At 47.4% G+C, this 27829-nt stretch overlaps 1 protein-coding gene across 1 annotated transcript in view; it reads left to right on the forward strand.

Annotated features, from left to right (window-relative positions):
- Nucleotides 1–27829, forward strand: part of OCA2 (OCA2 melanosomal transmembrane protein) — a 113752-nt gene that overhangs the window by 1213 nt on the left and 84710 nt on the right. The window contains exons 2-3 of the mRNA XM_036013546.1: nucleotides 15380–15606; nucleotides 26535–26633. Coding sequence (XP_035869439.1) covers nucleotides 15401–15606; nucleotides 26535–26633 — 305 coding nt within the window. The 5' untranslated portion in view covers nucleotides 15380–15400. The remainder of the gene's footprint in view (nucleotides 1–15379; nucleotides 15607–26534; nucleotides 26634–27829) is intronic.

Consider the following 27829-nt stretch of genomic DNA (forward strand, 5'->3'; position numbering starts at 1 on the left):
AGGGAGCGGCTCACTGGGGGGAGAAAGTTACTCTCTAGTCCTGCGTCTGTACAGCCAGGGCAAGGGACAGTTGTCAGGTGAGGGGTCTGCAAGGTGAGGGTTGGTCGTCAGGGGGCTCTCCGTTTGGGATGGGTGATATGGATGGATGATGAAACCCATCAAGGGGCCCTGGGGCAGGGCCAGGAGCCACCTCAGGACTTAGGGCACCTTGGAGACATCAAAGGGGATACGAAATTAGCCGGATACAGTGGCCTGGCCTGCAGAGGGGAACTTGGGAGTCGCCTGCCCGTGGGTGGGTCTTGATTCCGAATTTTGTCATTGCTGCCACCTGTGGCACGCTCGGGAAGGCGGCTCCTCTGGCTGGTTCTGGCGCGGTGGGCCGGGCTCAGAGGTGAGGTCCGTGGTCCCCGGTGCACTGTGGCCTCTGGGCGGCCACCCTCTGCGCACTGCACCCCACTAGAAGTTGGACGGGAGGACTCGGGTCCCAGAGTACATGTGGAGCAAAGGACACAGTTTCCAAAGTGGTTTAAAGGATGGGCAAAAGCGAACAACACCGGGGCACAGAAATAGCCAAACGGCCTGAGGCAAGGATTTCGGGGCCGCCGTGTGTGGCCGCGGGCTGGGTGGGCGCCCAGGGAGGGTGGGGTCAGGGCGCTGGGGGCAAGTCCCGGCGACCACCGCCCTTGTCACAGGCTCGGAGGGAGACGCTTCTTTAACACTAGAACATCAGGGATCATAAACAATGCTATGTGGTCGAATGTTCTAGGAGTCGTTAACCAGTTGACACTTTTGCAAACCCGTGAGACCCTACGGTCTGTGTCCTGGCCGGCAGGGGGCAGAGGGTGCAGCGCGCCGCTCTGCGCTGTCCTTGGCGCGTACGTGTCTGGCTCTGCGCAGGGGGCTGAGGGGGAAGCTGAACCCAGGCCTGACCTCCTCCGCCCCCGGCGCCGCGCCTGCCCCTTCCCTGGGCTGCTCAACTAGAAAGTGTGCATCAGACTCGAAGGACACAACCACACTCCCTCCCAGGGGCACGGCTACGCCCCCGCACAGGCGGCCCCGCCCTACTCGCACAGCTGACCGCCCCGCGGGCACAGGCACGACCACGCCCCCAGGCACGACCACGCCCCCGCGGGCACAGCCCTGACCACGCCTCCGAAGACGTGACCACGCCCCCGCGGGCACAGCCACATCCCCGGGCACCACCGCGCAGCCCCACCCCCGGGGACTACACCATCTGGACAGTTGCCCGCTGAGAGCGAGACTTCTGGCGGGAACAGAGTTTTCTGTGAAGAACATTCCACGAGCGGGGTGTTTTCTCAGGACTGCAGACACTGTGCCCTGAGAGGAGGATCGACTGTGGAGTAATTTCTTTTTAACAAGGTCTTCACAGCGGCCGGTGTACGTTTTCCTTGCTCGCTGTTCAAGACTGTATCAAGTCGAGTGACTAAAGAGCCCGAGGAGACCTTCCCACCCGCTGTGCGCGGGTCGCCGCCTTCTGCCCCGTGTCCCCGGGTCTAGCTCAGGGGCCTCGTGGCCGGGCTGAAGGCACCGCGGGCAGCTTCCCCGGGCCTCTGTCGCCCTCCGGTCGCCGTCGGCTCATTCGCACCGAGCCTGGGCTCCGCCGCATAAATGCAACTCCCCCCCCCCCGCCCCAAGCATTCCGAACCCCAGATCCGCTCTGCTCCCGGGGCAGTCAGGAAGGGCCGGGGTCCGGACAGCTCCGTGCTCCGCTTTGCGCCACCTCACCTGTTGGGTCATTCCGCAGGCCGGGAGCAAAGGTTGCTGGGCCAAGTGGACAGGGCCCTGAGGCAGAACCCCTCCCCCCACCCCCCAAAAAGCCAGGAGCAGCTTCTGTGCGCTGTCCCCAGGCCTCTGGCCAGCCCTACACCCAGTGCTGTCGCCGCCTGAGGCCCCCACCGAGCTCTGGGCTCCTTGTGTGGGAGGAGCCCGAGATGGAGCAGCACCGCCGGGCTGGCGTGGGTGGGTCAGCGGCTCTCCCAGATCCCGCGGGGGCGGGCCGGGCTGGGAACAGAGCAGGGGGGTCCCCGGAAAAGCCCGGTGGGGTGGCCCTTGCAGGACCCGGAGCGGGGCCGTGCTGCTGCAGACGGATGGGGAAGGAAGCCGAGCCCGAGGACGCACCCTGTGGCGCCCGCGTGGATGCATTTAGGGCCAGGCGTGAGGACTGGAACGTTCAGTTGGGTCTGAAGCACCGGCCACCGTCATCTAGTTGGTGGCAACTTGGTCGTTTCGGTTAGAAAGTAGAAAGTGAGGCCTGGGCTCGCTGGGTGAAGGGGCTCAGCTCGTTTGTCACCCCTCAGGACCCTCGCGGCGCTTCCTGTTCCGGACCCCGCCGCACTGGCGGTGGGCCGGCGTGCAGGGGGCGTCGTTTCCCCGAGGCCGGGCCGTGGGCCGGGATGTTGGCGCCCCCCGGAGGACAGGCGGTGGTCCAGGGTGCTGCGTCCCTGATAGGAGCGGTGGTGAGCAGGTGAGGCTAAGCGTCTGGACGCTTCTGAAGAGGTGGATGGGGAAGGCAGGAGCAGGAGCGGGGCTTCAGTGGGTGAACGCGCCCTGCGGCGGCCGGGGTGCGGGGCAGTGCGAAGCTGCGCGCCGAGGAGGCTGCAGGTGGGACGCCCGCTCGGGCTCGGGGCGGGCTGGGTCCGGATGGAGGTCCTAGGGGGCGGCGGGGGCAGCGAAGGGGACGGGGCAGGGAGCCCGGGGAGGGTCGGAGCGGGATTGCTGGGGACCCTGAGGAGGTCGTTCCCAGCACCGGACGCACCCTTGATGGATGTGTGCTCGGGGAACACGTGAACGGCCAGTCCTGAGAGGTTGCACCGCGAAGGCGGAGAGGCAGTGGCAGGGAGACCCAGGTAGGCGGGGAGGTTACGGTTTTCATGTCACGGTAGCTGTGGATTCACGCGCAGGCGTGAGAAATACTATGGACGGAGCCTGTGCGCGCCTCGCCCAGTCTCCCCCGTGGTGCCGTCTGTAAAACTACCACATGGGGTCCCCACCCAGGTATGCGCCACGGCGAGGACACCAGCTCCACAAGGACCCCCCCCCCATGCCCTTTTATCGCCCACCCCCAGCCCTCTGCCCCACCCCCCGCTTAACCCCTGGCAGCTGCCCATCCCTACCCATCTCCATGATTTTGTCATTTCGAGAACGCTATGCACGCGGATTCATAGGGTATAACTTTGGGGATTAGGTTTTTTTCTTTTTCAGTAAGTACTTGGACTCTAGGTTCTTGCGCGTCGTTGGGTGTATCCGCAGCTTGCGCCTCTTCACTGCCGCGTGGGGTTCCGTGGCTCCGGGGCGCCGTGGTTCCTTCAAGCGCCCAGCCACGCACCGGCAGTTGGGCCGCGCCCGGTGCGGAACGGCCACGGACAGAGCGGCGCTGACACGCGCGTGTGGGTTTCTGCGTGAGTGTAAGTTTCATCTCTCTGCGGTAACTGCCCAGGTCTGCTGTGCGTGCCTGGGCATTGGTTCAAGTTAGCTTTAGAGAAGCTGCCAAACTGCCTTTCTCGACAGATACACCAAGGTCGCAGGTTCGATTCCCTGTCAGGGCACATACAAGACTCAGCCAGTGAATGCATCAATAAATGGAACAACAAATGATCTCTCTCTCTCTCTCAAATCAATAAATTGAAAAATCGACCGGGCATATCTGTGTGTCCCTATTTCTGGGTTCTCTGTCTGTTCCAGTGACCCATGTGTCCATGTGTGTGTTGCTGCCCACACCTCCCACTCTTGGGAGTGAGTCTGGCAATGGTGTATATTGGTTACTTCCACTTTACTCTTCTTTTTCCAGGCTGTTTTAGCTATTCTAAGCCATTTGCTCTTCCATATACATTTTAGAATAATCCTGTTTATATTTACAAAAATTCTTGCTGGGCTTTTGATAAACATTGCATTATGTCTGTATATCAAATTGGGGAGAATTAACGTCTTGATTATATCAAGTCTTTCAATCCATGAACACGATTTATGTCTTCATTTGCTTAGACCTTTGATTTCATTTATCATCGTGGTGTAGTTTCCAGTATGTATTTATACTGTCTCATATGTTGGAAATGTATACCTAAATATTTAATTATTTTTAGCAATTGTAAAGGATGTTACATTTTTAATTTTGATGTCAAAGTGTTTATTGAAAGTATATGGATATATTGTAGCTTTAAAAATATTTGTCTTATATTCTATGACCTTGCTGAACTCACTTACTAGTTCTATGAGGGTGCTTTTTTTCATAGATTCCTTGGGATTTTGTTTTTTAATCCTCACCCAAGGACACGCTCACTGATTTTAGAGAGTCGGGGAGGGAGGGGGAGAGAGAGAGAGAGAGAGAGGGACATTAATCAGTTGCCTCCTGAATGTGCCTTGACTGGGGACCGAACCCACAACCTAGGTGTGTGCCCTGACCCAGAATGAACCTGTGCCCTTTTAGTTTATAGGAGGATGCTCCAACCAGCTGAGCCACACCAGCTAAGGCTTCCATGGGATTTTTTTATGCAGACAATCATACCATCTTCAAATTGGGAAAGATATCTGCCTTTCTTTCTGTTCTCTATGCCTTTATTTCCTTTTCTTGCCCTATCACACTGGCTAGAATTTCTAGTACTATGGTAAATAAGTGTTAAGAGCAGATAGCCCTGTCTTGCCCCTGATCTTGGCAGGAAGCTTCACATTTCTCACCATTAATTGTCATGTTAGCTACAGGATTTTTGTAGATATTCTTTATCAAGCTGAGGAAGTTCCCTTATTTTTGTTAGAATTTTTGTCATGGGTGTTGAATTTTGTCAAGTGTTTTTTCTGCATCAGTTAATATGATCATATGATTTTTCTTCCTAGCCTGTTAGTATGGTAGCATATATTGATTGATGTTTTAAAATATATATGTATATTTTAAAGATTTTATTTATGAAATTTTTTTGTTTTTTTTTAAAGATTTTATTTATTTATTTATTTAGAGAGGGAAAGGAGGGAGATAGAGGGGGGGGGAGAGAAACATCAATGTGCGGTTGCTGGGGGTCATGGCCTGCAACCCAGGCATGTACCCTGACTGGGAATCGAACCTGTGACACTTTGGTTTGCAGCCTGTGCTCAATCCACTGAGCTATGCCAGCCAGGGCTTATTTATGAATTTTTAGAGAGAGTGGAAGGGAGGGAGAAAGAGAGGGAGAGAAATATCAATCAGTTGCTTCTTGCACGCCCCCAGCTGGGGACCTGGCCCACAACCCAGGCATGCGCCCTGACTGGGAATTGAACCAGCAACCATTTGGTTCACAGGCTGGCACTCAATCCACTGAGCCACACCAGCCAGGAGATTGATGTTTATATGAGCTTTACTGAGATACACTTAACATACAATCTGCTCATTTAAATGGTACAATTCAATGCTTTTTAGTATATTCACTGAATTGTGTGACCATCAGTACCATCAATTCCAGAACATTTTCAGCAACTCAAAACGAAATCCCACTGGGGCATCCAACCTGGGGTCCCCAGGCCACATGTAACCCAAGCTGGCTGTGGATGAGGCCCGGCACAAAATCGTAAATTTACTTAAGACATGAGGAGATGTTTTTGTGATTACATGTCGCAGTGTATTCAATGTGTGGCCTAAGGAAACTCCTCTTCTTTTTTTTTAAAAAATATTTTATTTACTTATTTTTAGAGAGGGAGGGGAGGGAGGGGGAGAGAGAGAGAGAGAGAGAGAGAGAGAGAGAGAGAGAGAGAGAGAGAGGGAGAGAGAGGCATCAATATGCGGTTGCTGGAGGTCATGGCCTGCAACCCAGGAATGTACCCTGGCTGGGAATCGAACCTGGGACATTTTGGTTCCCAGCCCGCGCTCAATCCACTGAGCTACACCAGCCAGGGTGAAACTCCTCTTCTTCCCACGTGGAAGAAGGTTGGACACCCCTGCTAGCTGTTCTTCATTACCCCCAACCCCTCCCCCCTTCCCTGACCCTAGGGTAGGGTCAACCACACATCTGCTTTCTGTCTACACAGACTTGTCTCGTCAGCAGACTTTATATGAAAGTGGAATCAGGCATTATGTGCTCCTCTGTGACTGGCTTCTTTCCCTTAAATATTCAGTGTTCAACTAGGTTCTGGCATGCATCAGTATGCTGTTCCTTTCTATTACAGAATAATCTTCTCTCCCAGATTTTATTTATCCATTAATCAGTGGTGGACATGTGAGTTATTTCCACTCTTTGAGTATTGCGAATGATGGATGCTTCTATGACTATTAATGTACAAGTTTCTGTGTGAACATAGGTTTTTATTTCTCATGGGTGTACCCCTAGGAGTGGTATTACTGCTCCATATGGTAGTGTAACTATTTAACTATGATCCATTTGTGGATTTGAAACCAGCCATGCATCCCTGGAGTCAACCGTACTTGGTTATAGTGTATAATTCTTTTTATGTATTGCTGAATTTCTTTAGCTGAGTTTTGCTAAAGATTTTTGTACCATATTTGTGTATGATATTGGTCTGTAGGGTTTTTATTATTGTTTCTAATTTTGGAATCAGGTAATACTGGCCTCGTAAAAATAATTGGGAAGTGTTCTTCACCTTTTATTTTCCTGGGAAATATTGGGTGATAATTCTTTAATGGTTTGGTAGAATTTCCCCTCTGGGCCTGGAGATTTCTTTTTTGGGAACTTAAAAATTCAAATATAGTCCTGGCTGGTGTCGCTCAGTGGATTGAGTGCCCACCTACAAACCAAGGAGTCACCTGTTCGATTCCCGGTCAGGGCACATGACTGGGTTGTGGGCTGGGTCCCCAGTAGGGGGTGCATGAGAGGCAACCACACATTGATGTTTCTTTAGCTACCTCCCTCTGTTCCCCTCTCTAAGAATAAATAAAAGTAAAATCTTTAAGAAAATTCAAATGCAATTTACTCAATAGTTTTAGGGTTATTCAAATCATCTGGTTTATATTGAGTGAGTTGGGCTAATTTTTGCTTTTTGAAAAATTGTTTTTTATCTAACTTGTCAAATGTGTGTGTGTAGAGTTGTTTGCAGTGTACTGTTATTATCCTTTTAATGTCTGTAGGGTCTATGGTGACATTGGGTGACACTCTGTTTTTTTTTAAATATTTATTTATTTTTAGAGAGAGGGGAAGGGAGGGAGAAAGAGAGGGAGAGAAGCATCGATAAGTGGATGTCCCGTGCACTCCCCCTACTGGGGACCTGGCCTGCAACCCAGGCATGTGCCCTGACTGGGAATCAAACTGGTGACCCTTTGGACTGCAGGCTGGCACTCAGTCCACTGAGCCACACCAGCCAGGGCAGACACTGCATTTTATTTTAGGTTTTGTTGGTTCTTATTCTCTTTTTTCTTTGTTCATTGTGTTAGAGGTTGAAGAATCCCACTGATGTTTCCAAGGAAGCAGATCTTTGCTTCATTGATTTTTCTCGGTTGTTTTTATGGTTCATGGATTTGCCCTTATGTGTATTCTTTTCCTATTTCTGCTTGATTTGGTCTTATTTTGCTGTTCCTTTTCTAGGTTACTGAGACAAAAGCTTAGATTATTGATTTGAGTCCTTTTCTCCTTTCTAACATGAACATTTAGCACTATAATCTCCCTTCTGATCACTGCTTCAGCTGGGCACCACAAATTGTGATACACTTTTATTTTAATCAAGTTCAGTATAATTTTAATTTACACTGAGATTTCCTTTTTGACTTCTGGATTATTGAGTGGGGTATGAGGGGAGACCCCCCACCCCCCAAAACCTGAAATTTATTTATAAAAATTGTGTATTTATTCTTACATGTTTAAACTTAAGTCACCTTCAAAGTACTCTCCATTTGATGCAACACACCTATTGAGATGTTTTTGCACTGCTCAAAACAGGTTTTGAACTCGTTGATTTCGATGCCTTTTAGTGCTTCTGCTGGTTTTTGTTTCACCTCTTCCACAATGGGAAAACACTTCCCTTTGAAGACTTTTTTCATCCAAGGAAACAGAAAAGAGTTGTTTGTGGTGAGATCAGGTGAATAGGCAGGGTGGAGCATGGGGGTCATGCTCTTTTTTATCAAAAACTGATGAACACTCAGTGCAGTGTGGGCAGGTGCGCTCATAAATCAGCCATCATGAAAAGGGCAAATGTGTTGAAAGAGTCTTCAAAAAAAAAAAAAATCACTGAAGCTGAACTCAGCCTCTCACAGCAAGGCCAGCTGGCACATTGATACAGATGGCTTCCTAGAACACTCACATAGGGGTGGGGGAAGCCTGTACTACATGGGGCCTGCCGTCCAGAAGATAATACCATTTTGGGGGGTCCCCCCACATATTGCTGTTTAATTTCCAAGTGTGTGTCTTTCTGTTACTACTATTCTCTAACATAATCACATTGTGGCTATAGAAAACACTATATTATTTCAATTCCTTTTTAAATTCTCACCAGAGGATATGTTTTATTCATTTTAAAGAGTGAGAGAGGGAGGGAGAGAGAGAGAGAGAGAGAGAGAGAGAGATTAATGTAAGAGAGAAACATTGATTGGTTGCCTCCCATTTGCACCGAAAGTGGGGATTGAACCCGCAATCTAGGTATGTACCCTGACCAGGAATCGAACCTGCAACTTTTTCATGTATGGGATGACACTTCAACCACTGACCCACCAGGACCTTTTAAATTTGTTGAGGTTTGTTTGCTGGCTCAATGTGTGATCTATCTTGGTCTGTCTTCTGTGAGAAGTTAAAAATAATGTTCAGATATTGCCAGGTGGAATGTTCAATAAACATCAGTTAGATCCTGTTGGTTGATGGTGTTCGCTTGTGTATCCTCACTGATTCTCTGTCTAGCTGTCCTATCAGCTGCTGAGAGAGAAATGAAATCTCCAACTGCAATACCCTACATGTCCCCTTCTCCGTTCTGTTCTACTAGTTTGGCATCACCTATTTTGCAGCTCTGTTGTGTGGTGCACATGCATTTAAGACTTCTATGTCTTTTTTTTTTGGTGTGTTGATCCTTCTGTCATTATATAATGTCTCTTTCTGTCCCTAGTAATTTCCTTTGCTCTGAAGTTTACTGTATCTTCTATCAGGACAGCCACTCAGCCTTTCTTTGGATTAGTGCTTGAATGATATGTCTTTTTCTATCCCTTTAGTTTTACTCTACCTACCTCTAAAAGTGTATAATGCACACTTTCTTCCCCAAATATTTGAGGGAAAAGTAAGGATGCACATTATAAATGGGCATAATGATTACCAGTACATACTATGGGTATAGTAGTTCTGTGTACAATGTGCACAAAACGTGGGTATGCATTACACGTGCAAAATACGGTGTATTTTTATAGTAAATTTCTTATAGACTGCATGTACTTGAGCAATGTTTTTAATACACTCTGTCAATGTCTGTATTTACTTGTTGTATTCAGACCACTTATATTTTAGGGCTATGGATTATGTGAAGATATTTTACAACTTCATTTTGGTTTATCTATAGTATTTTAAAAAGATTTTATTTATTTATATTTAGAGAGGGGCGAGGGAGGGAGGAAGAGAGGGAGAGAAACATCAACGTGTGGTTGCCTCTTGCACACTCCCTACTGTGGACCTGGCCTACAACCCAGTCATGTGCCCTGACTGGGAATTGAACCAGCGATCATTTGATTCACAGGCTGGCACTCAATCCACTGAGCCACACCTGCTAGGGCTATCTATAATATTTTTTGAGTGTATCTCTTTTATAGTTTTTTAAAAAGTAGTTGCTCTAGCTATTAAATTATACATACATTACTTATCACACTTCTGTTGTCATCATTTTATAAATTTGAGTAAAATCTAGAAATTACCTTCCTCTATGCCTTTTTACTCCCCCACTTGTGAAAAAAATTGTCTGAAGTATTTCCTCTACATATATTGATAACCACATCAGAGAGTGATATACATTTTGCTTCAAGTATCAAACATAATTTAGAAAATTCAACAGGGGAGGGAAAATGTATTTATCCATATTTTTTCCTGTTTCTGTTGTTCTTTTTATTTCCCTGTGCTTCAAAATGCTTTCTTTTGTCTTTCTTTTTCTTTTCTTTTTTAAAAAATATTTTCTTTTTTTTCCTTTTATTTATTTATTTTTAGAGAGAGGGGAAGGGAGTGTGCGGTTGCCTCTCACATGGTCCCCACTGGGGACCCATCTTGCAACCCAGGCATGTGCTCTGACTGGGAATCAAACCAGAAACCCCTTGCTTCGCAGGTCCTCACTCAGTCCACTGAGCCACACCAGCCAGGGCTTGTCTTTCTTTTTCTGTTTAGAGAACTTCCTCTAGCCATTCTTTGAAGATAGATTTGCTGGCAACAAATTCTCCTACCTTTCTTTCATCTAAGAATGTCTTGATTTCCCCTTCCCTCCTAAATGATATTTTCACCAGGTATAGGATTCTCGGTTGGCTGTTCTTTCCTTTCTTTACTTGAAAAACATTGAGCCACTTCCTCTGGCCTCTATGGTTTCTGTCACTTGGATTTTTTCTCCCTACAGGGGCATTATCATTTCTTTCTTGCTGGTTACAAGATTTTTTTGGTTTGTTTGTTTTATTTTTGTTTTCAGGAGTTTGACCAAGATCATGTCTTGGTGTAGGTTTCTTTGGATTTATCCCCTTTGGAATACTCAGTTTCTTAGATCTGTATGTTATGTGTTTTTTGCTAAATTGGGGGAGTTTTCAGCCATTATTTCTTCAAATACTTTTCCAGCTACATAATCTTTCCCTCTTTTCTTTCCTTTCCTTTCCTTTCCTTTCCTTTCCTTTCCTTTCCTTTTCTTTTTTTTTCTTTTTTTTTTTTTTCTTTTCTTTTCTTTTTTTCTTCCTTCCTTCCTTCCTTCCTTCCTTCCTTCCTTCCTTCCTTCCTTCCTTCCTTCCTTCCTTCCTTCCTCCCCCTTCCTTAAGTGATTCTGATTACATGAATGTTAGATCTTCTGTTATATAGTGCCACAAGTCTCTGAGGGTCTGTTGATTTTTTCTCATATTAGGTAATTTTCATTGTTCTATCTTCCAGGTCAATGATTCTTTACTCCATTTCCTCCATTTTGTTGTTCAGCTCATCTATTGAGTTTCTAATTTTGCTATTGTATTTTTCAGTCTTATTTGGCTCTTTGCAGAAGTTTTCTATTTTCTCATTTGTCCCTTGCGTGTTTGTTATTGCTTGTTGAAGCATTTTAATTTTGGCTGCCTCAAAAATCTTTGTCAGATAATTTTCACATATCTCCTTTTGGTATTGTCAGCTATTTTCTTTCAAGTTGAGATGTTCATTTGTTTTTTTTTTTAGTGTGACAAGTGATTTTTTATTAAAACCTGCACAGTTTGAACATTAGGAGGCTCTAATTCCTACTTTCTGTGTAGCTTTCTGTGTAGCTGCATTCTTCTGATGCCACTCCAGCACGAGGGCCTGGTACCGCCTCATTGCTACCAGGTGAGGTTGGAAGTCCATGTTCCCCACTGGGCCTCAGTCAATATCACGATGGGGAGGGATTCCTGTTACTGCTGCATGGGGGCGGGAGCTCAGGCTCCCCACAGGCCTCTGCTGCTACCATCCTGCTGGGAGGGAGGGAGGGAGGCACCTCAGTACTGCTCCTTGTGTAGAGGGTGGCCTCACTCGGTACTGCTCCAGTGACTCATGTGTGGGGGGTGGCCCCACTGTGGAAAGCCCAGGCTCTCCACTTGGCCTTCTCTGCCAGCCACCTCAGCAACTGCAGGCTGGAGGTGGAGCTCAGACTCCATACCTGCGGTCTGCACCTGTTGGGAAAAGGGTAGGGTGTGTACCTGGAGGGACGGGACTCAGCACACAGCAGAGGTGAATGTCTCAGCTCCCTGTCCGCCTTCCCCGACACCACTGCCTGTCACAGCCTGGCAAGGGTGAGGTTTGGATTCTCCACGTGGCCTTTGCTGTCCTGGGTGGATGTGGGTCTTCAGTGCTTGTCTGCAGCGGAGTGGTTGATTGTCTAAAAGTTTCCCGATCAGCTAGCCTGCCCCTTTCCCGCTCTTTTGGCTCCAGAGGGCAGGCTTTTCTTGGGGGGGGTTTGGTCTACCTCTGATGGAGTTTCCAGATTGCTGACTGCTTCAGCACCCTGTCTGGGGCACATGAGATGTAATCAGAACCCAGCGTCCTGATGGTGGTGTCATTTCTTGGGTCACAATTGGTTTGCCTTCTTCTCTCCCCTTTCAGGGTCTTTTTACAAGTGTTTTAGATAAAATGTCAGGTTTTTCACCGTATTTAGCAGGAGGAAGTGGGAAAAGGAGGCCTATTCTTTGTTCCTGGGAGCACGAGTCCTGAGATGCATCTTTTAGTCTCGGCAGATTCCATAGTATGTTTGTGAGCTTGCGGGATGATTCAGGAGAAAAGGGGGAGAATCGCAGCAACGCAGTGGGAGCAGGCGAGAGTGGGCGGCCTCCAGTGCACCCAGTAGGGCTGCAAGCAGGTGTGTCTTTGGAGGATGGCTGGGTTTTTTTTTTTTTTGTCATTGCTTATAGTTTTGTTGCTGTGCCAGTCCTGGGAAAACTTCTTCTTCTTCTTTTTTAAACATTTTATTTATTTATTTTTAGAGCAAGGGGAAGGGAGGGAAAAAGAGAGGGGGAGAAACATCCATGTGTAGTTGTCTGTTGTGTGCCCCCTGCTGGGGACATGGCCTGCAACCCAGGCATGTTCCCTGACTGGGAATCGAACCAGCAACCTTTTGGTTGGCAGGCCTGTGCTCAGTCCACTGAGGCACACCAGCCAGGGCCAGTGCTAGAACTCTTTGCTCTTCACTGTACTCTGCTCGAATCTCCATGTCTGGCTCCAGCTTGGAGGCCTTGGTCCTGCCATGGTTGACCAGTGGGGGGCTTTGGGGAGCTTTGGGGAGGGAGGAAGGGACAGGCCAGTCCTTTGGCCCACCTCACCCTGCTTTAGAGGGCATCTCTTCTGGGGCTCCAGCACCTTCCAGAAAGGCCCATCGTGGTTTCTACACTCACTTTCTCCCTTTGCCCTTCAGCCGCGGGGGTTGGAGTTTTCCTACCGCTGTTAATTCCTGACCTCTGGTTAATTCCCAGCACGTCTGTCTCCCGTGGAACCAGCTTCTGCGCTGAAACACTCAGAGCTGTTTCTAGTGCTTTCTCAGGCCCTGGCTGGTATCATCAGCGAAAATGGAGGAGGAGACGACTGCAGTGAAAAGGAGGGAGGGGGTATGGGGGCTCAGTAGGGACGTGGAGGAGAGCCGAGTGGAAGCTGCCCTGGGAGGTGCTGAGGACGCTGGGCAGCGTGGGACGCAGAGGCCAGGCCAGCCCCAGGCTCCCCCACTCGAGTCAGCTGCAGCAGCAGCGGCACCGAGTGGGCTCGATAGGCCTGTAGTTTTGCCACGGGTGGCCTCGGGATCCCCCCGCCTGGTGTTCGTGCTCCTGTGTGACCCCCTGCCCTTGAGCTCTGAGGGTGGACCCGCCTCTGATCCGACAGAATACTGCAAGCATGGCGGATGAGATGTCTGTTGAGGACCGTGTTACATTGTATAAAATCCTGCCAGTCGACTCGCTCTGGAGACTGTCCTTGTCCTCTGGGGATGTGGGCAGGGGAGACCCCCTGGCACGGAGTCCTGTTGGAGGTGGTTTCAGAGAGCTTAGCGCAGCCCTAGGCTGGCAGGCACCAAGAAGCTGGGTCCCCAGTCCCGCAGCCACGAGGCTGTGGTTCTGCTGACGCTGCGCGACCCTCCAAGTGGACTCTTCCCCGGCTGAGTCTCCAGGTGAGAGCAGAACCTGGCACCACCTCGAGGTGTCATGGGCAGAGGACCCAGGGAGGCTTGTCCCTGTGTCCCCTGGCCCACGGCAACTCTGAGATCATCAGTACACTGTTTGCAGCTTCAAGTCTGTGATGAGTTGTTGTCAGACACCAGGAGAGCTTGATGGAACGTAATGGGCAGTAACAGGGGCGTGTTTGTCGGACCTGGAAATCCCCACTGGGAAAGGGGCCAGGGACACACAGGGGCGTTTGGGTGACACGGGGGTCCAGGGCGTGAGGGCGTCATCTCTACAGGTGTCGCAGCCAAAAAATAACGACCAGTGGAGAGACACAGAGACGGAGACGGAGAGCTAGGACTGAGACCTTGAAAGAAAGGAGGAACTGAGCCAGGAAGCGTGCGGGTGTTTGTCTGTCATCGTCGGGGTGGGAGGTGTCTTCTGATGGCCTGTCCCCAGGCGGCTGGAGTCTGTGGGGACTCCTAAAGAGGGCGGCGGAGAAAGGAGGTGCCTTCCCAGACTCCCAGCAGGAGTGGTGCCATGATTTGTGGGACCCAGTGCAAAGCAAACACGGTTGGCCTCTTGTTCAGAAAGCAGGAAAAGGGGTTCTTAACGGTACTAAGCTATGAAGCTGTTCTCTTTCTTCCAGTCTCTCTGTCCACTTGTTATCATGTTTTAGCAGGGAGATCTCGGAGTAAGGAAGTGGTGAGACTTCCTCATCCTTACGGTTTCTTCAGACACGGTTGTCTTTCTGTGTCTTCAGAAAATTCTGGCTCCACCGGAAAGGGTGGCTTCCCCGGCTGGCAGTGCCCCCACCTACTCAGTGGCAGACATGAGCCACTCGTACCTGCTGTGAATGTCTCCTCATCCCAGATGCTCCCGAATGTGTGACCACGGGGCATTCAGAGCCCCTGTGGGAATGGGGAGACAAGGAGGGGTGGACTCGGAGTTGTACCCAGTCCAGCCTTGCGCATGCGCATTGCTTCTCACGGCTGCAGCGCCCCTTCAGGCAAAGCTCAGGGGGATTCCTGACCACTCAGCACCCTGGGACTGCAAACCAGAGGGCCCCCGTCACCTGAATCTGCTCCACCAGAGGGAGCTGCGTCTTGGAGGCTGGGTCTTTCTGGTTTCTGTTCTATGCGTACAACATACATGTTTCAAGAGAAATACCCCAGTATTACCCCGGCTGGTGTGGCTCAGTGGATTGAGCCTGGCCTGTGAACCAAAGGGTTGTTGGTTCGATTCCTAGTCTGGGTTGTGGGCCAGGTCCCCTCGGGATGCACGAGAGGCAACCACACATTGATATTTCCTTCTCTTTCTCCTTCCCTTCCCCCCTCTCTAGTACTCCCCCTCCATTTCCCAGTATCAATATATACACATTACATCATCATCACAAGTTATGTGTCCGAAAATGATATTGAGCACACAGTTTCCCATAGAGTGTCATCTAGATATGCCAAGACAAGGTTGTGGGTTCCATCCCCGGTCAGGGCACATGCAAGAATCAGCCAATGAATGCATCAATAAGTGGAAATACAACATTCTCTCTTTCTCAAAAAAAGAGGCCTTTTTGTTTCATTCAGAAGTATCGATTCCCAAGGTGCAAAGAATATGCTCAATATGCTCAGTAATTAATAGCGGCTTCTCTCTGGCGGACCCTAGAGGGAAGCGGGACAACAGACCATGCATCTAGAGAAGGAAGGCAGCAGGCTGCCCGTGCGCGCGCTGGAAGTGGAGCTCCTTCAGACGTCCACGACCCCGCCCGCCGGCCCGGGACTCACCGCCAGCGCCCGCGGGCTGCAGCCAGGAGGCAGCGGGTCAGGCCCGGCTGCGCAGAGCTGCTGGGCGCCTGCGGACCAGGATTTAGGTTCCTTCCTCACAGAGCGGAGGTGAGTTTAAAATGGTTTGATCTCGTAAAATTGTAATCCACAGATACTGGATTCCCTCACATTTTTCGTGGGAAACATTTCCACACATTATTCCCTGGCCTGCCTTGAACAAATGCTCTTTCTAAAATGTGGCTGATATATATCCAAAAGGTAATAAAAATAGAAGAGTTTTAGCATAAAGATTTAGCATTACCATATTATTTAAGGCATTAAAAGTATTACATAAATTTAAAAGCATTTTATATCTTAGAACATGTTTTATTCCTATAACTATATCAATCAATTGAATATTGTTTTTTATGTTAGGAATATCTGAATTTACATAAGAAAAACTTTTCATAAACCCATGCAAAAACAATAAATAGACATAAAAGTAGCATCCTGTGTCTTCGTTACCCTGAAGGTCTGGGTGGCCTTGTCCCCTGCTCTGCGCTCTTCGTTGTTGAACCAGAATCCTGATCCATAGACCGACAGTCTATCATTGCCACAAGCAGAGCATCTCACAAGCGCACAAAGTGCGTGCATGGCCCCGCCCCTTGCTGTAGTCCTGGCCCCGCCCCCTGCCCTGGTCCTATTCTACTCTGTTCTCCAGAGTTAGGCCAATCTCAACCTAAGCCCCATCTCACCAATGCGCATGCGTGTTCACACTGTCACTGCGTGTTTATGAATCACTAAATGCGGATGCTCTTGTTTTGCAAACAATGAAACTGTGACTTGCTCTTTTTCTTCAACACGTTTTTGAGATTTAGCCATGTCGATGCCTTAGCTCTAGTTTTTTCTTTAAACTGTAATGTTTCAATTACACTTGGCATTCAATGTTATATTAGTTTATGGTTTACAACAAAGTGGTTATACATTTATATATCTTTTAATTTACATTTATATTTATACATTATATTTATATGTAGTGTTACCCCGGTAAGTCTAGTGCCACCTAGCACCACATAGTTACAATATTATTGACTATAACAATAGTGCTGTATTTGACATCCCCGTGACTACTCTGTGACTGCTAGTTTGTAACGCTTAGTCCCTTCATCTTTCTCACCCACTCCCCAGCTCTCCCCAATCTGGAAACTACACGTTTGTTCCCTGTTTCTATGAGTCTGTTTCTGGTTTGTTTATTTCGTTTCTTAGATTCCACATGATTGAAATCATATGGCGTTTGTCTTTCTCTGTCTTATTTCATTTAGCACAATACCCTCCAGGTCCATCCAGGCTGTTGCACATGTAAGATTTCATTCTTTTTCTGACTGGGTAGTATTCCATGATATAAGTGCACGAATCTTCTTTATTTAGTTGCCCATCAATGGGCTCACACGTGGCATTCATACCTTGGCTGTTGTTTTCCACAGTGGCTGCGCAGAGTTGTAATCCCACCCACAAAGTACAAGGGTTTGATTTTCTCCACATCCTCATCAACACTTGCTGCTTATTGATTTGTTGTTGGTTCTGACAGGTGTGAGGAGACAAGATCTCATTGTGGCTGTAATTCGAATTTCTCTGCTAAGTAACATTGAGCATCTTTTCATATGTCTGCTGGTCATCTGATTTGATTTTGTTAGTAGCTATCTGTTCACATTTTCTCTTTCTTCCTGATTCAGTCTTGGAGAATTGTATTATTCTAAGAATTTATCCATTTTTTGTCCCGATTTGGGTTAGAAGGTTGTCCAATTTGTTGGCATATAATTGTAGGATTTTTACTTATTTGTTTAAAGATTTTATTTATTTATTTTTAGGCAGAGGGGAAGGGAGGGAGAAGAGAGGAAGGGAAACATCAATGCGTGGTTGCTTTTCGAGCACCCACTACTGAGGACCTGGCCCACAACCTAGGCATGTGCCCTGACTGGGAATTGAACCAGTGACCCTTTGGTTCTCAGGCCTGTGCTCAGTCCACTGAGACACAGCAGCCAGGGATAATTGTAGTATTTTTTTTAAATGACCCTTTGTATTTCTGTGGTGTTGGTTGTCACTTTAGCTTTTTTGTTTCTGATTTTATAGATTTCAGCCCTCTATCTTTTTTCTTCTTGTGTCTGACTAAAGGTTTGTTAATTTTGTTTATCTTTTCAAAGAACCAGTTTTTGGATTAATTTGTCTTTTAAACTTTTTTAAGGCTCTGTTTCATTTAGTTTTGCTCTAATTTTTAAAAATATATTTTATTGATCATGCTATTACAATTGTCCCATTTCCCCCCCTTCACTCCCCTCCACCCTGCACACCCTCTCCCACCCACATTCCCCCCCTTTAGTTCATGTCCATGGGTCATAAGTTCTTGGCTTCTACTTTTCCCATACTATTTTTGCCCTCCCCCATCTATTTTCTACCTACCATCTATGCTACTTATTTTCTGTACCTTTTCCCTCTCTCTCCCCCTCCACTCCCCTGTTGCTAACCCTCCATGTGATCTTCACTTCTGTGGTTCTGTTCCTGTTCTAGTTGTTTGCTTAGTTTGTTTTTGATTTAGGCGTTACTGTTAATAATTGTGAGTTTGCTGTCATTTTACTATACATGTTTTTTATCTTCTTTTTCTTAGATAAATCCCTTTAACATTTCATATAATAAGGGCTTGGTGATGATGAACTCCTTTAACTTGACCTTATCTGGGAAGTACTTTATCTGCCCTTCCATTCTAAATGAGAGCTTTGCTGGATAGAGTCATCTTGGATGTAGGTCCTTGCCTTTCATGACTTGGAATACTTCTTTCCAGCCCCTTCTTGCCTGCAAGGTCTCTTTTGAGAAATCAGCTGACGGTCTGATGGGAACTCCTTTGTAGGTAACTGCTTCCTTTTCTTTTGCTGCTCCTAGGATTCTCTCCTTTATTTTAATCTTGGCTAATGTAACTATGATGTGCCTTGGTGTGTTCCTCCTTGGGTCCAACTTCTTTGGGACTCTCTGAGCTTCCTGGACTTCCTGGAAGTCTGTTTCCTTTGCCAGATTGAGGAAGTTCTTCTTTATTACTTGTTCAGATAACTTTTCCACTTGTTGCTCTTCCTCTTCTCCTTCTGGTACCCCTATAATTTGGGTGTTGGAACATTTAAAGATGTCCTGGAGGTTCCTAAGCCTCTCCTCATTTTTTTTGAATTCTTATTTCTTCATTCTTTTCTGATTGGATGTTTCTTTCTTCCGTCTGGTCCACACTATTGATGTGAGTTCCAGTTTCCTTCCCATCACTACTGATTCCCTGTGCATTATCCTTTATTTCTCTTAGCATAGCCTTCATTTGTTCATCTAATTTGCAACCAAATTCAGCCAATTCTGTGAGCATCCTGATCACCAGTGCTTTGAACTGTGTGTCTGATAGGTTGGCTATCTCTTGGTTGCTTAGCTATATTTTTTTCTGGAGCTTTGATCTATTCTTTCATTTGGGTCATTTTTTTTTTTTGTCTTGATGCACCAGTTATGTAGTGAAGGGTGGAGTCATAGGTGTTCACCAGGGTGGGGCAACTTATGTCACTGCATCATGGCGCTGTGCATGGGGGAGGGTCCGGGAGGGAACAATGGTGCTTGCTCCGCTCTCTGCCAGATTTCAGTCCCTTCCCCACTTCCCCCAGGCAAACTGGGCCCTTCTGGTGCTGATTCCCAGGTGGGTGGGCTTGTGTGTGTTCTAGGACCCTGTGGGTGTCTCCAACAAACTCTCCTGTGAGGCTGGGAGTCTTTCCCGCTGCTGGATCAACCCCCACAAGTGCTTTCAGTCAGTGGTTTGAGGCTTTACTTCCACGCACTGGAGGCCGGGGTTGTGCAGTTCATCCTGCTCCCCCTTTGTTTCGCCTGGTTTATCTGCACTCGAATGTGGGACCTCCCGCCCGCCCCACAGTCTCCTGCCTCTCTGGGTCCACTGCCCGCTGCCCAGCTGGCTGCTGACTCCGCCCCTCCTAAAAGTCTGGATGAATGTGTCTTCTTTAACCCCTTGGTTGTCTCACTTCCATACAGTTCAATTTTCTGTCAGCTCTGGTTATTTTTTGTTTTTAAATTGTTGTTGTCCTTCTTTTGGTTGTGTGAGGAGCCACGGTATATCTACCTACACCTCCATCTTGGCCGGAAGTCTAGTTTTGCTCTCATTTTTACTATTTCCTTTCCTCTACAAACTTTGGGCTTTGTTAATTTTTTTCTAGTTCCTTCAGGTGTATTGTTGGATTATTTGTTTTATGTTTTTTTTTGTTTGTTTGTTTCTTGAAGTACTGCTTGTACTGCTATGAATTTTCCTCTTAGAGCTGCTGTGGCTGTATTCCATACATTTGAGTTTGCTGTGTTTTCATTTTAATTTGTCTCAAGGTATATTTTGATTTCCTCCTTGAACTTGACTCAAAAAATTCATTTATATGTAGACAAAAGGACCGGAAGGAGGTTAACAGCTGGTATCTCTAAATTATAGAAGTATACATAATTGTTCAATTAGTTATCCTCTTTTGTAGTTTTCAAGTTATTACAAATAAATATTGCTCACTTATGCACTTACAAGCACATATGAATCTTGCAAATCTGTGCACAGAGTTATCGAGACCCGGGTGCATCTACAAGAATTCTGAAAGAGGAACTTTACCAGGCAAACAGTTCACAATGGGAAATGAAGCCTCCCGTGGAAATAAACAATGAGGCCCCTTGAAATGATATACGAGGCTGCCTTTAACTTTATTATGCAAACATTTTATGCAAATTTTATGCAAAAAGGGTTTCCAAATTCACACAGTTCTGATTGGTCCAAATCATGCCATTCTGACTGGTTGGTACCATGCGTTCTGAGTGGTTACTTTAGTTGAGCTCTCATGGGCTGGTTTAGGGGCAAATGAACTTTGCAGTTCTGATTGGATAGGGGGTGGTGTCTCCATCGCTGGTTGAAGAGGAAACCAGGAGCTCCCTCATAGGAGTTGACTCAGTGGGCAGGATCCCAACGCAGGAGGTGGAAGCTCAGTCTGTGGCTTTTCCCTGAAATGCAGTGTGTGTGTGTGTGTGTGTGTGTGTGCATGTATGAGAGAGAGAGAGAGAGAGACATAGAGAGAGATACGGAGAGAGAGAGAGGCCTTCATCAGCAAGACTGCTGGACTTTGGCTGTGAATTTGGGCCCTGCTGACCACAAGGAGTCCTTCCTGGCAGATAGATTTCTCACCAGGTTCACAAGGTAAAATAGATACTATTGAACTTCGTGAGTTTTGAAAGCACACAGGCTTAGAGGTGAATTCAGAAATATCAGCGTGATTTCTTCCTTTCTGAAGAAGAAAAGGTCAGGAAAAACAGAGTTCATCAGTATTTTCTACCTTAACTAAGTCACAAAGGAAAAGGTAAGCTTTCAGTTCTGAGGCCAGCCATTATTCTATTATATTCAAGCTTATTTTATTTTATTTTTAAGGTCAATGACTTATTTAATATGTTTACAGTTTATTTTTGGCCTCTCTGGCTATAGAAGATCCTTTATGTTTTTTAAAAAGATTTTATTTATTTATTTTCAGAGAGGGAAGGGAGGAAGAAAGAGAGAGAGAGAGAAACATCAATGTGTGGTTGCTGGGGGCCGTAGCCTGCAACCCAGGCATGTGCCCTGACTGGGAATCGAACCTGCTATGCTTTGGTTCGCAGCCTGAGCTCAATCCACTGAGCTACGCCAGCCAGGGCATGTTTTTTTTTTTTTAAATTGTTGTTCAGTTACAGTTGTCCCACCTTTTTTCCCCCATGACTCTCCCCTGCCCTGCCCTCCCCTCTCCAGCCGTCAATCTCTCCTCACTGTCCATGCGCATGAGTCCTCTATTCATGTTCGTTGACTTACCCCTTCCCCTTCTCTGCTCCCTGTGTTATCCCCCTCCCCCATCCCCTCTGGTCACTGTCAGTTTGTTCTTTATTTCCATGTCTCTGGTTCTGTTTTGCTCATTTGTTTTGTTGATTAGGTTCCACTTAAAGGTGAGATCATATGGTATTTATCTTTCACTGCCTGGCTTATTTCACTTATCATAATGCTCTCCAGTTCCATCCACGCTGTCGCAAAGGGTAGCAGCTCCTTCTTTCTTTCTGCTGCATAGAATTCCACTGTGTAAATGTGCCATAGTGTTTTGATCCATTCATTGACTGATGGGCCCTTGGGTTGCTTCCAGCACTTGGCTATTGTAAATTGTGCTGCTATGAACAATCAGGTGCGTAGGTTCTTTTGAATTGGTGATTCAGAAATCTTAGGGTATAATCCCAGCAGTGGGGTCACTGGATCAAAAGACAGTTCTATCTTTAGTTTTTGGAGGAAATGCCATGCCATTTATTTATTGATTGATTTGAGAGAGAGAGAGAGAGAGAGATTCATCATTCCACTCATTTATGCATTTATTGGTTGATTCTTGTATGTGCTCTGACTGGGGATCAAACTCATAACCTTGGCACATGGGGATGACACTCTGACCAAATGAGCTACCTGGCCAGGCCCAAGGACTGCCCTTTTTATTCCCAAGTGTGTCTTGGGCAATGCCGTATCTTCTCTACCTGTAGTTTGGAGTTCTCTTCCCTGTAGGACTGAAGGTCAGGGATAGTGAAGAAACAATGGAAAATAATATCCAGACAGCGCTGCATTAAGTTTAAATTTGGAATGTCCTGAAGTCTCTTTGGGAAGTTTCCTCGAGAGACTCATTTATAGTTTTGGCTCTTTAGAAACATAACTGAATATAACATAAGCTTAGAAACCACTCCCTGTGCACGTAGCTATAGTTATAAAATACTTGGTGTCCACACAATGCAGCAGAAGTGTGAAATAATGAAGCCAGCCAGTGGTGGCCCCTGCTGAGAAAATAAAAGGTTCGTTTGACTTTTCCGAATTCAGAGTTTTCCTCTTTTATGGCCACGAGGCGAAGTCTCAGCCCTGAGAACTGGGCTGCCCCTCAGAGCGAGCCCACAGGTGGTACCTGCTCAGGGGTGTTTGCATCGCCAGCGTGTAGCCAAGTGTCCTTGCACGCCCGTCATCAATTTAACGGTTTAGAAAACTGTTTTATTTGAGTCAAAAAGCCAATCTCATTCAAATAAGCTGTGACTACTGGGGTGTAACTTGTTCCTTATGAAATATTTATTAGGATCCTACTGTGAACGGGGCACCACTGAAGGCACCAGGTGAAACGCGGTGGAAACAAGATAGCAACCATTCAGCGGGGCGCTCAGTCCAATGGAAATCATGGACTCAGTAGCCAAACTCTATCTGTATCTTTTGCATTTACATTTCCTTAGCTAATGCAACAAAATGGGCTTTGTTCCCCCTTTAATATACATCATATAGCCCTGGCTGGCGTAGCTCAGTGGATTGAGCTTGGGCTGCGAATCAGGCATTGCAGGTTCGATTCTCAGTCAGGGCACATACCTGGGTTGCAGGCCACGGCCCTCAGCAACCGCACATTGATGTTTCTCTCTCTCTCTCTCTTTCTCCCTCCCTTCCCTCTCTAAAAATAAATAAATAAAATCTTAAAAAAATATATATATACATCATATAGCTGAGAAAATGGAAGCTCAGATTGGTTAAAGAATGGGAGGGAGGTCAGGTGATAGTCAGCTCTCCCAGAAATGCAGTGTAACCCCAGGAACACCTGGATACTAGTTGATTCATTGAGACATTTTTCTAAATGTGCCTGAGGTCCTTTGAATCTGCGGTTATGAGAGATGAAGATTTTAAGAGGCTCAGCTAAAACCCTGGCTGGGTGGGTCGGTTGCTTGGAGTGTCACCCCCATGTACCAAAGTGTCGTGGGTTTGATCCCTGTTCAAGGCATATACCTAGGTTGTGGGTTTGATTTCCGGTCCCGAAATCAAATGGGTGGCAGCCAATCGATATTTGTCTCTCACATCACTGTTTCTCTTTCTCTCCCTCCCACTCTCTCTCCTCACCCACCTTCCTTTCTAAGATCAACCTTGGCTGGTGTGGTTCAGCATATTGAGCACCGGCCTGCAAACCAAAGCGTTGCCAGTTCAATTCCCAGTCAGGGCACATGTTTGGGTTGTGGGCCAGGTCCCCAGTAGGGGGCGTGCGAGAGGCAACCACACATTGATGTTTCTCTCCCTCTCTTTCTCCCTCCCTACTCCTCTCTGAAAAAGTTTGTAAATAAAATCTTAAAAAAAATAAAATCAATAAAAACATATCCTCAGGGTTTAAAAAAAAGCCTAGCTTAATCTCTGAGCCAGTGTGACCAGCTAGAAGTACATTTGGTATGAAACCCCTCTGCTCTCATCTCTGCTGGTTGGGGCATTGGTGCACCCTGTTAAAGCCCAGGAGGCAGGGTCCTCTGTCATCTGTGTTCCCATAGGGAGTGCCCAAGGCAGCCCAGAAGCTTTGCTCAAAGAATGCTTGCTGGCCTGGGACAGACACAGCTGGGGTCCCTGGTGTCATTCACCCGTGAGAGCAGAGTCTTATGGTCTGTGTCACAAGTTCAATGTGGAAAAGAAAGTAAAGAAATACTTTTCTTTATCCCTGGCTGGGTAGCTCAGTTGGCTAGAAGATCCTCCTGATACACCAAAGTTGTGGGTTCAATTCCCAGTTAGGGCACATACAAAAACCAGTGAGTGAATGGATGAATAAGTGGAACAAGAAATCAGTGTTTCTCTCTCCCTCCCTTTTCCTCTCTCTTATCTCAAAAATTAAAGCATTTTTTTTCCTTCAAATTTCCACTTTGCTTTGCTTTTATGGTGTGAGTCACTGTTGTTTCCCTGGGCGTGTGCTTCATGGCATCTGTGGTGCTGTGTGTGGACTGGGCTCTGTCAGGAAAGGCAATGTACTAGCTTATAAAATGACCTGTGAAGGGGAACCCAAAAAACTGGAATTATCTTTTGAAGGGCGGGCCCCTTGTAATACAAGCTACCCCCACTAAGGTGAGTGTTCCAGGAACCCATCTGTATCAGTGAACCAGCTGGCGTTGTTGTGAGAGGCTGCGTTCGGCTTCAGTGCATTTTTTTAAAAGACTTTCTACAGTTTGCCAATTTCATGATGGGTGATTTATGAGTGCACCTGCCTACTCCACACTGAGTGTTCAGCAGTTTTTGACCAAAACAGCATTTCCTCCATGCCCTCACCCCGAGTGATTTATTTTCATTTCCTGGGATGAAAAAAATCCTCAAAGGGAAACATTTTGCTGATGTGGAAGAGGTGAAACCAAAAAATGGTAGAAGCACTAAAAGGCATCAAAATTGATGAGTTCAAAACTTGTTCTGAGCAGTGGAAAAAAGTCTCGATAGGTGTGTTGCATCAACTGGAGAGTACTTTCAAGGTGACTGAAGTTTAAGCATAGAAGAATAAATACATAATTTTTTATAAATAAATTCCAGTTTTGGGGGGTCGGTCCCAGCCCTGGCCAGGGGGCTCAGTTGGTTAGAGCATCATCCTGATACGCCAAGGTTTCAGGCTCAAATCCCGAGTCAGGGCATGCGCAACAAGCAACCAGTGAATGTGTCAATAAGTGTAACAACTAATCAATCTCTCTCTCTTAAATCAATAAAAGAAAAAAAAGTAAAATGATATATGCCCAATAATTAGAAATGAAAGTGATTCTTTCATGAAATGAAATGATTCTTTTCATGAAAAACCAGTTGCTTTTAAATGTTGTATGTTCTTCAGACAACAATGTGGTTAATGCTGAGGGGTGGGGCAGGGGAGTCGGGGGGGGGACAGGGGACATCCGGGACAGTGTCTACAATAACAAAGTTGTCCTTTGATAGGGTGACCATTCGTGCTGGTGGGCTCTGCTGTGACGGCAGTTACGTCCCTCTGGAATAGCTCATGCTCTGGATGGTGTGTGGGGGCCCCTCCTCCCAAAGACAGGCCAGCACCTCAGAATGGTACCCCAAGGGACCTGAAGCTTTTTAAAAAAATATTTTAGTTATTTATTTTTAGAGAATGGGGAAGGGAGGGAGAAAGAGAGAGAAACATCGATGTGTGGTTGTCTATTGTGCACCCCCTACTGGGGACCTGGCCCACAACCCAGGCATGTGCCCTGACTGGGAATTGAACCAGTGCACCTTTGGTTTGCAGGCCAGCGCTCAGTCCACTGAGCCACACCAACCAGGGCCGAACCTTCATTTTGCTTAAGCTGTGGCATCTGTCCCCTGGAGAACCTCTCAGCCCCCTCCATTTCTATTTCTAAAATTTTTTCAAAATGTATTGATTTTGCCCTGGCTGGCGTAGCTCAGTGGATTGAGCTCGGGCTGTGAACCAAAGTGTTGCAGGTTCGATTCCCAGCCAGGGTACATGCCTGGGTGCAGGCCATGACCCCCAGCAACCGCACATTGATGTTTCTCTCTGTCTCTCTATCTCCCTCCCTTCCCTCTCTAAAAATAAATAAATAAAATCTTTAAAAAATGTATTGATTTTAAAGAGAGAAAGAAGAAGAAAGAGAGAATCATTGATTTGTTGTTGTACCCACTTATCAATGCATCCATTGGTTGATTCTTGTATGTGCTCTGACCAGGAATCGAACCTGTGACCTTGGTGTATCCGGATGATGCTCTAACCAACCAGGGCCCTCATTCATCTCATTATGACTCCATCGGCCCAACTTCTGCGGCCTGGTGTCCCGAGGGAAGCCATTCGGATACTTTCGATGTGTGATATTTAAAATACGATGATCTTAGGAAATAGAACTTCCTGAGTAGGACACAGCCCATCAGACAACGAACGGGCTTGTTGATGGGAAGCTCTGCCTGGAGTAGCGCATCTGGCTGGAATCCGATGCGGAGCTGATGGGGGTCCAGCAGCACAATCCGCCCCCACCTCCCCCAGCATCGGGTCTGCGGCGCATTCCCGCTGTGCATTTCCAGCCTGGTGTGTAGTGGGAAGGGGGTTTGTTTCCAGTGGGTTCTCCTGAAATTCCAGATTTTCCCAACGTAGGTTCACCTCCCCTTCTCCCAGAAGGCTGCTCGCCACTGGCTCGCGCTCCTGCTGCCGGGCGCAGCCCCAGTCGCGGGTGACGTCTTCCCTCCCCGTGTCTTCCAGGTCTCATGCGCCTTTAACCCGGCTCTTCAGCTCCAGGTGCCAAGAACCCTGCGTGACAGAAAATACCCCCCTGCTGAGGAATGCCTCACAGGAGAAAGGGTGAGTGTGTCCCCTTGTGCCAGAGTTAAGGAATCTCTGAGCACTGTCCTGGGCTAGGGAATTTCTCCGTGAGGCGTGAACTTGGCCCTGACCTGTTGGGCCCCTGCCAGTTCCTTGTCCATTCAAGGTCACAGCTGGTCATGACTCTAGTGCCTGGATCCTGTGGCTTCTGGATTTCTAAGTGACCTTGAGCATGACCCTGCAGTGATGAGGCAGCGGGAGCTCACACAGCTGACTTACCAGGCCAGGCTTCTCAACAGGTGGGGCAGGGGCTGCTGTCAGGGACTTTGGCTCTGGGGATTTTTTTTTTTTTTTAATCCTCATCCCAGGATATGTACATCAATTTGAGAGAAAGAAAGGAATGGGTGGGGGGGGGGGAGAGAGAGAGAAACATCCATGTGAGAGAGAATCATTGATCAGTTGCTCCTGTACGCGCCCTGACAAGGAATGAACACATAACTCCCACAACCCAGGTATGAACTCCAACTGGGCATCGAACCCCGGACCTTTTGGGGCACAGGATGATGCTCCAACCCACTGGGCCACCTGGCCATGAGGAGACTGTTGATGACAAATTGCATCTCTCTGCAAAAGCTTCCCACCCCCCAGCCCTTTGACCCAGGGAACCTCCTCCCCTCCCTGGCCCTCCAGGGCCGCCCCTTCAAGTTCAAGGGGGCTCACCTGTCACCTCCTCTGTGAAGCCTTCATTTGCCCCCAGCTCCCCCAGGAGCCAGCTCTTCTCCTGTGCTCTCAAGACACCACAGTCTGCGCTTATTCGGAATTTGCCCTGAGTCACCCACGATTGTGTTATCTGCCGGCCTGCGTCCTCTTCGTGCTCTGTCCCAGTGTCCAGCAGGCCCCTGCCACCTGGACATCTCTCCTGATCAATAGCTCTGTAAACAAACAGCTCACACATCCAGTCCCCTAAGGGTTTCCTTGGAATCACTTGGTGAACCCCTAAGGCCTGAGGCATTTTGGAACTCATGATTCATTGAGGATCCAGTGATGTGTGAGCATGCGTCTCAGCAGGTGGCGTGCTGATGCCCCAGGGGGCGGAGCCTCGCCTCGCTCCCAGAAACCACTGCAGGAGAGCGCGGGTCAGGCTTGCTTACCAAAGATTTTCCTTTATATTTTTCTCACAAGAAGCTGATTGAGGTGTGGGTGGTGGGCAGGATTTTTTTTTTAAGGAAAGTATT

Source organism: Phyllostomus discolor, chromosome 12 (assembly GCF_004126475.2).
Source record: "Phyllostomus discolor isolate MPI-MPIP mPhyDis1 chromosome 12, mPhyDis1.pri.v3, whole genome shotgun sequence".
NCBI classification, from domain to species: Eukaryota; Metazoa; Chordata; class Mammalia; order Chiroptera; family Phyllostomidae; genus Phyllostomus; species Phyllostomus discolor.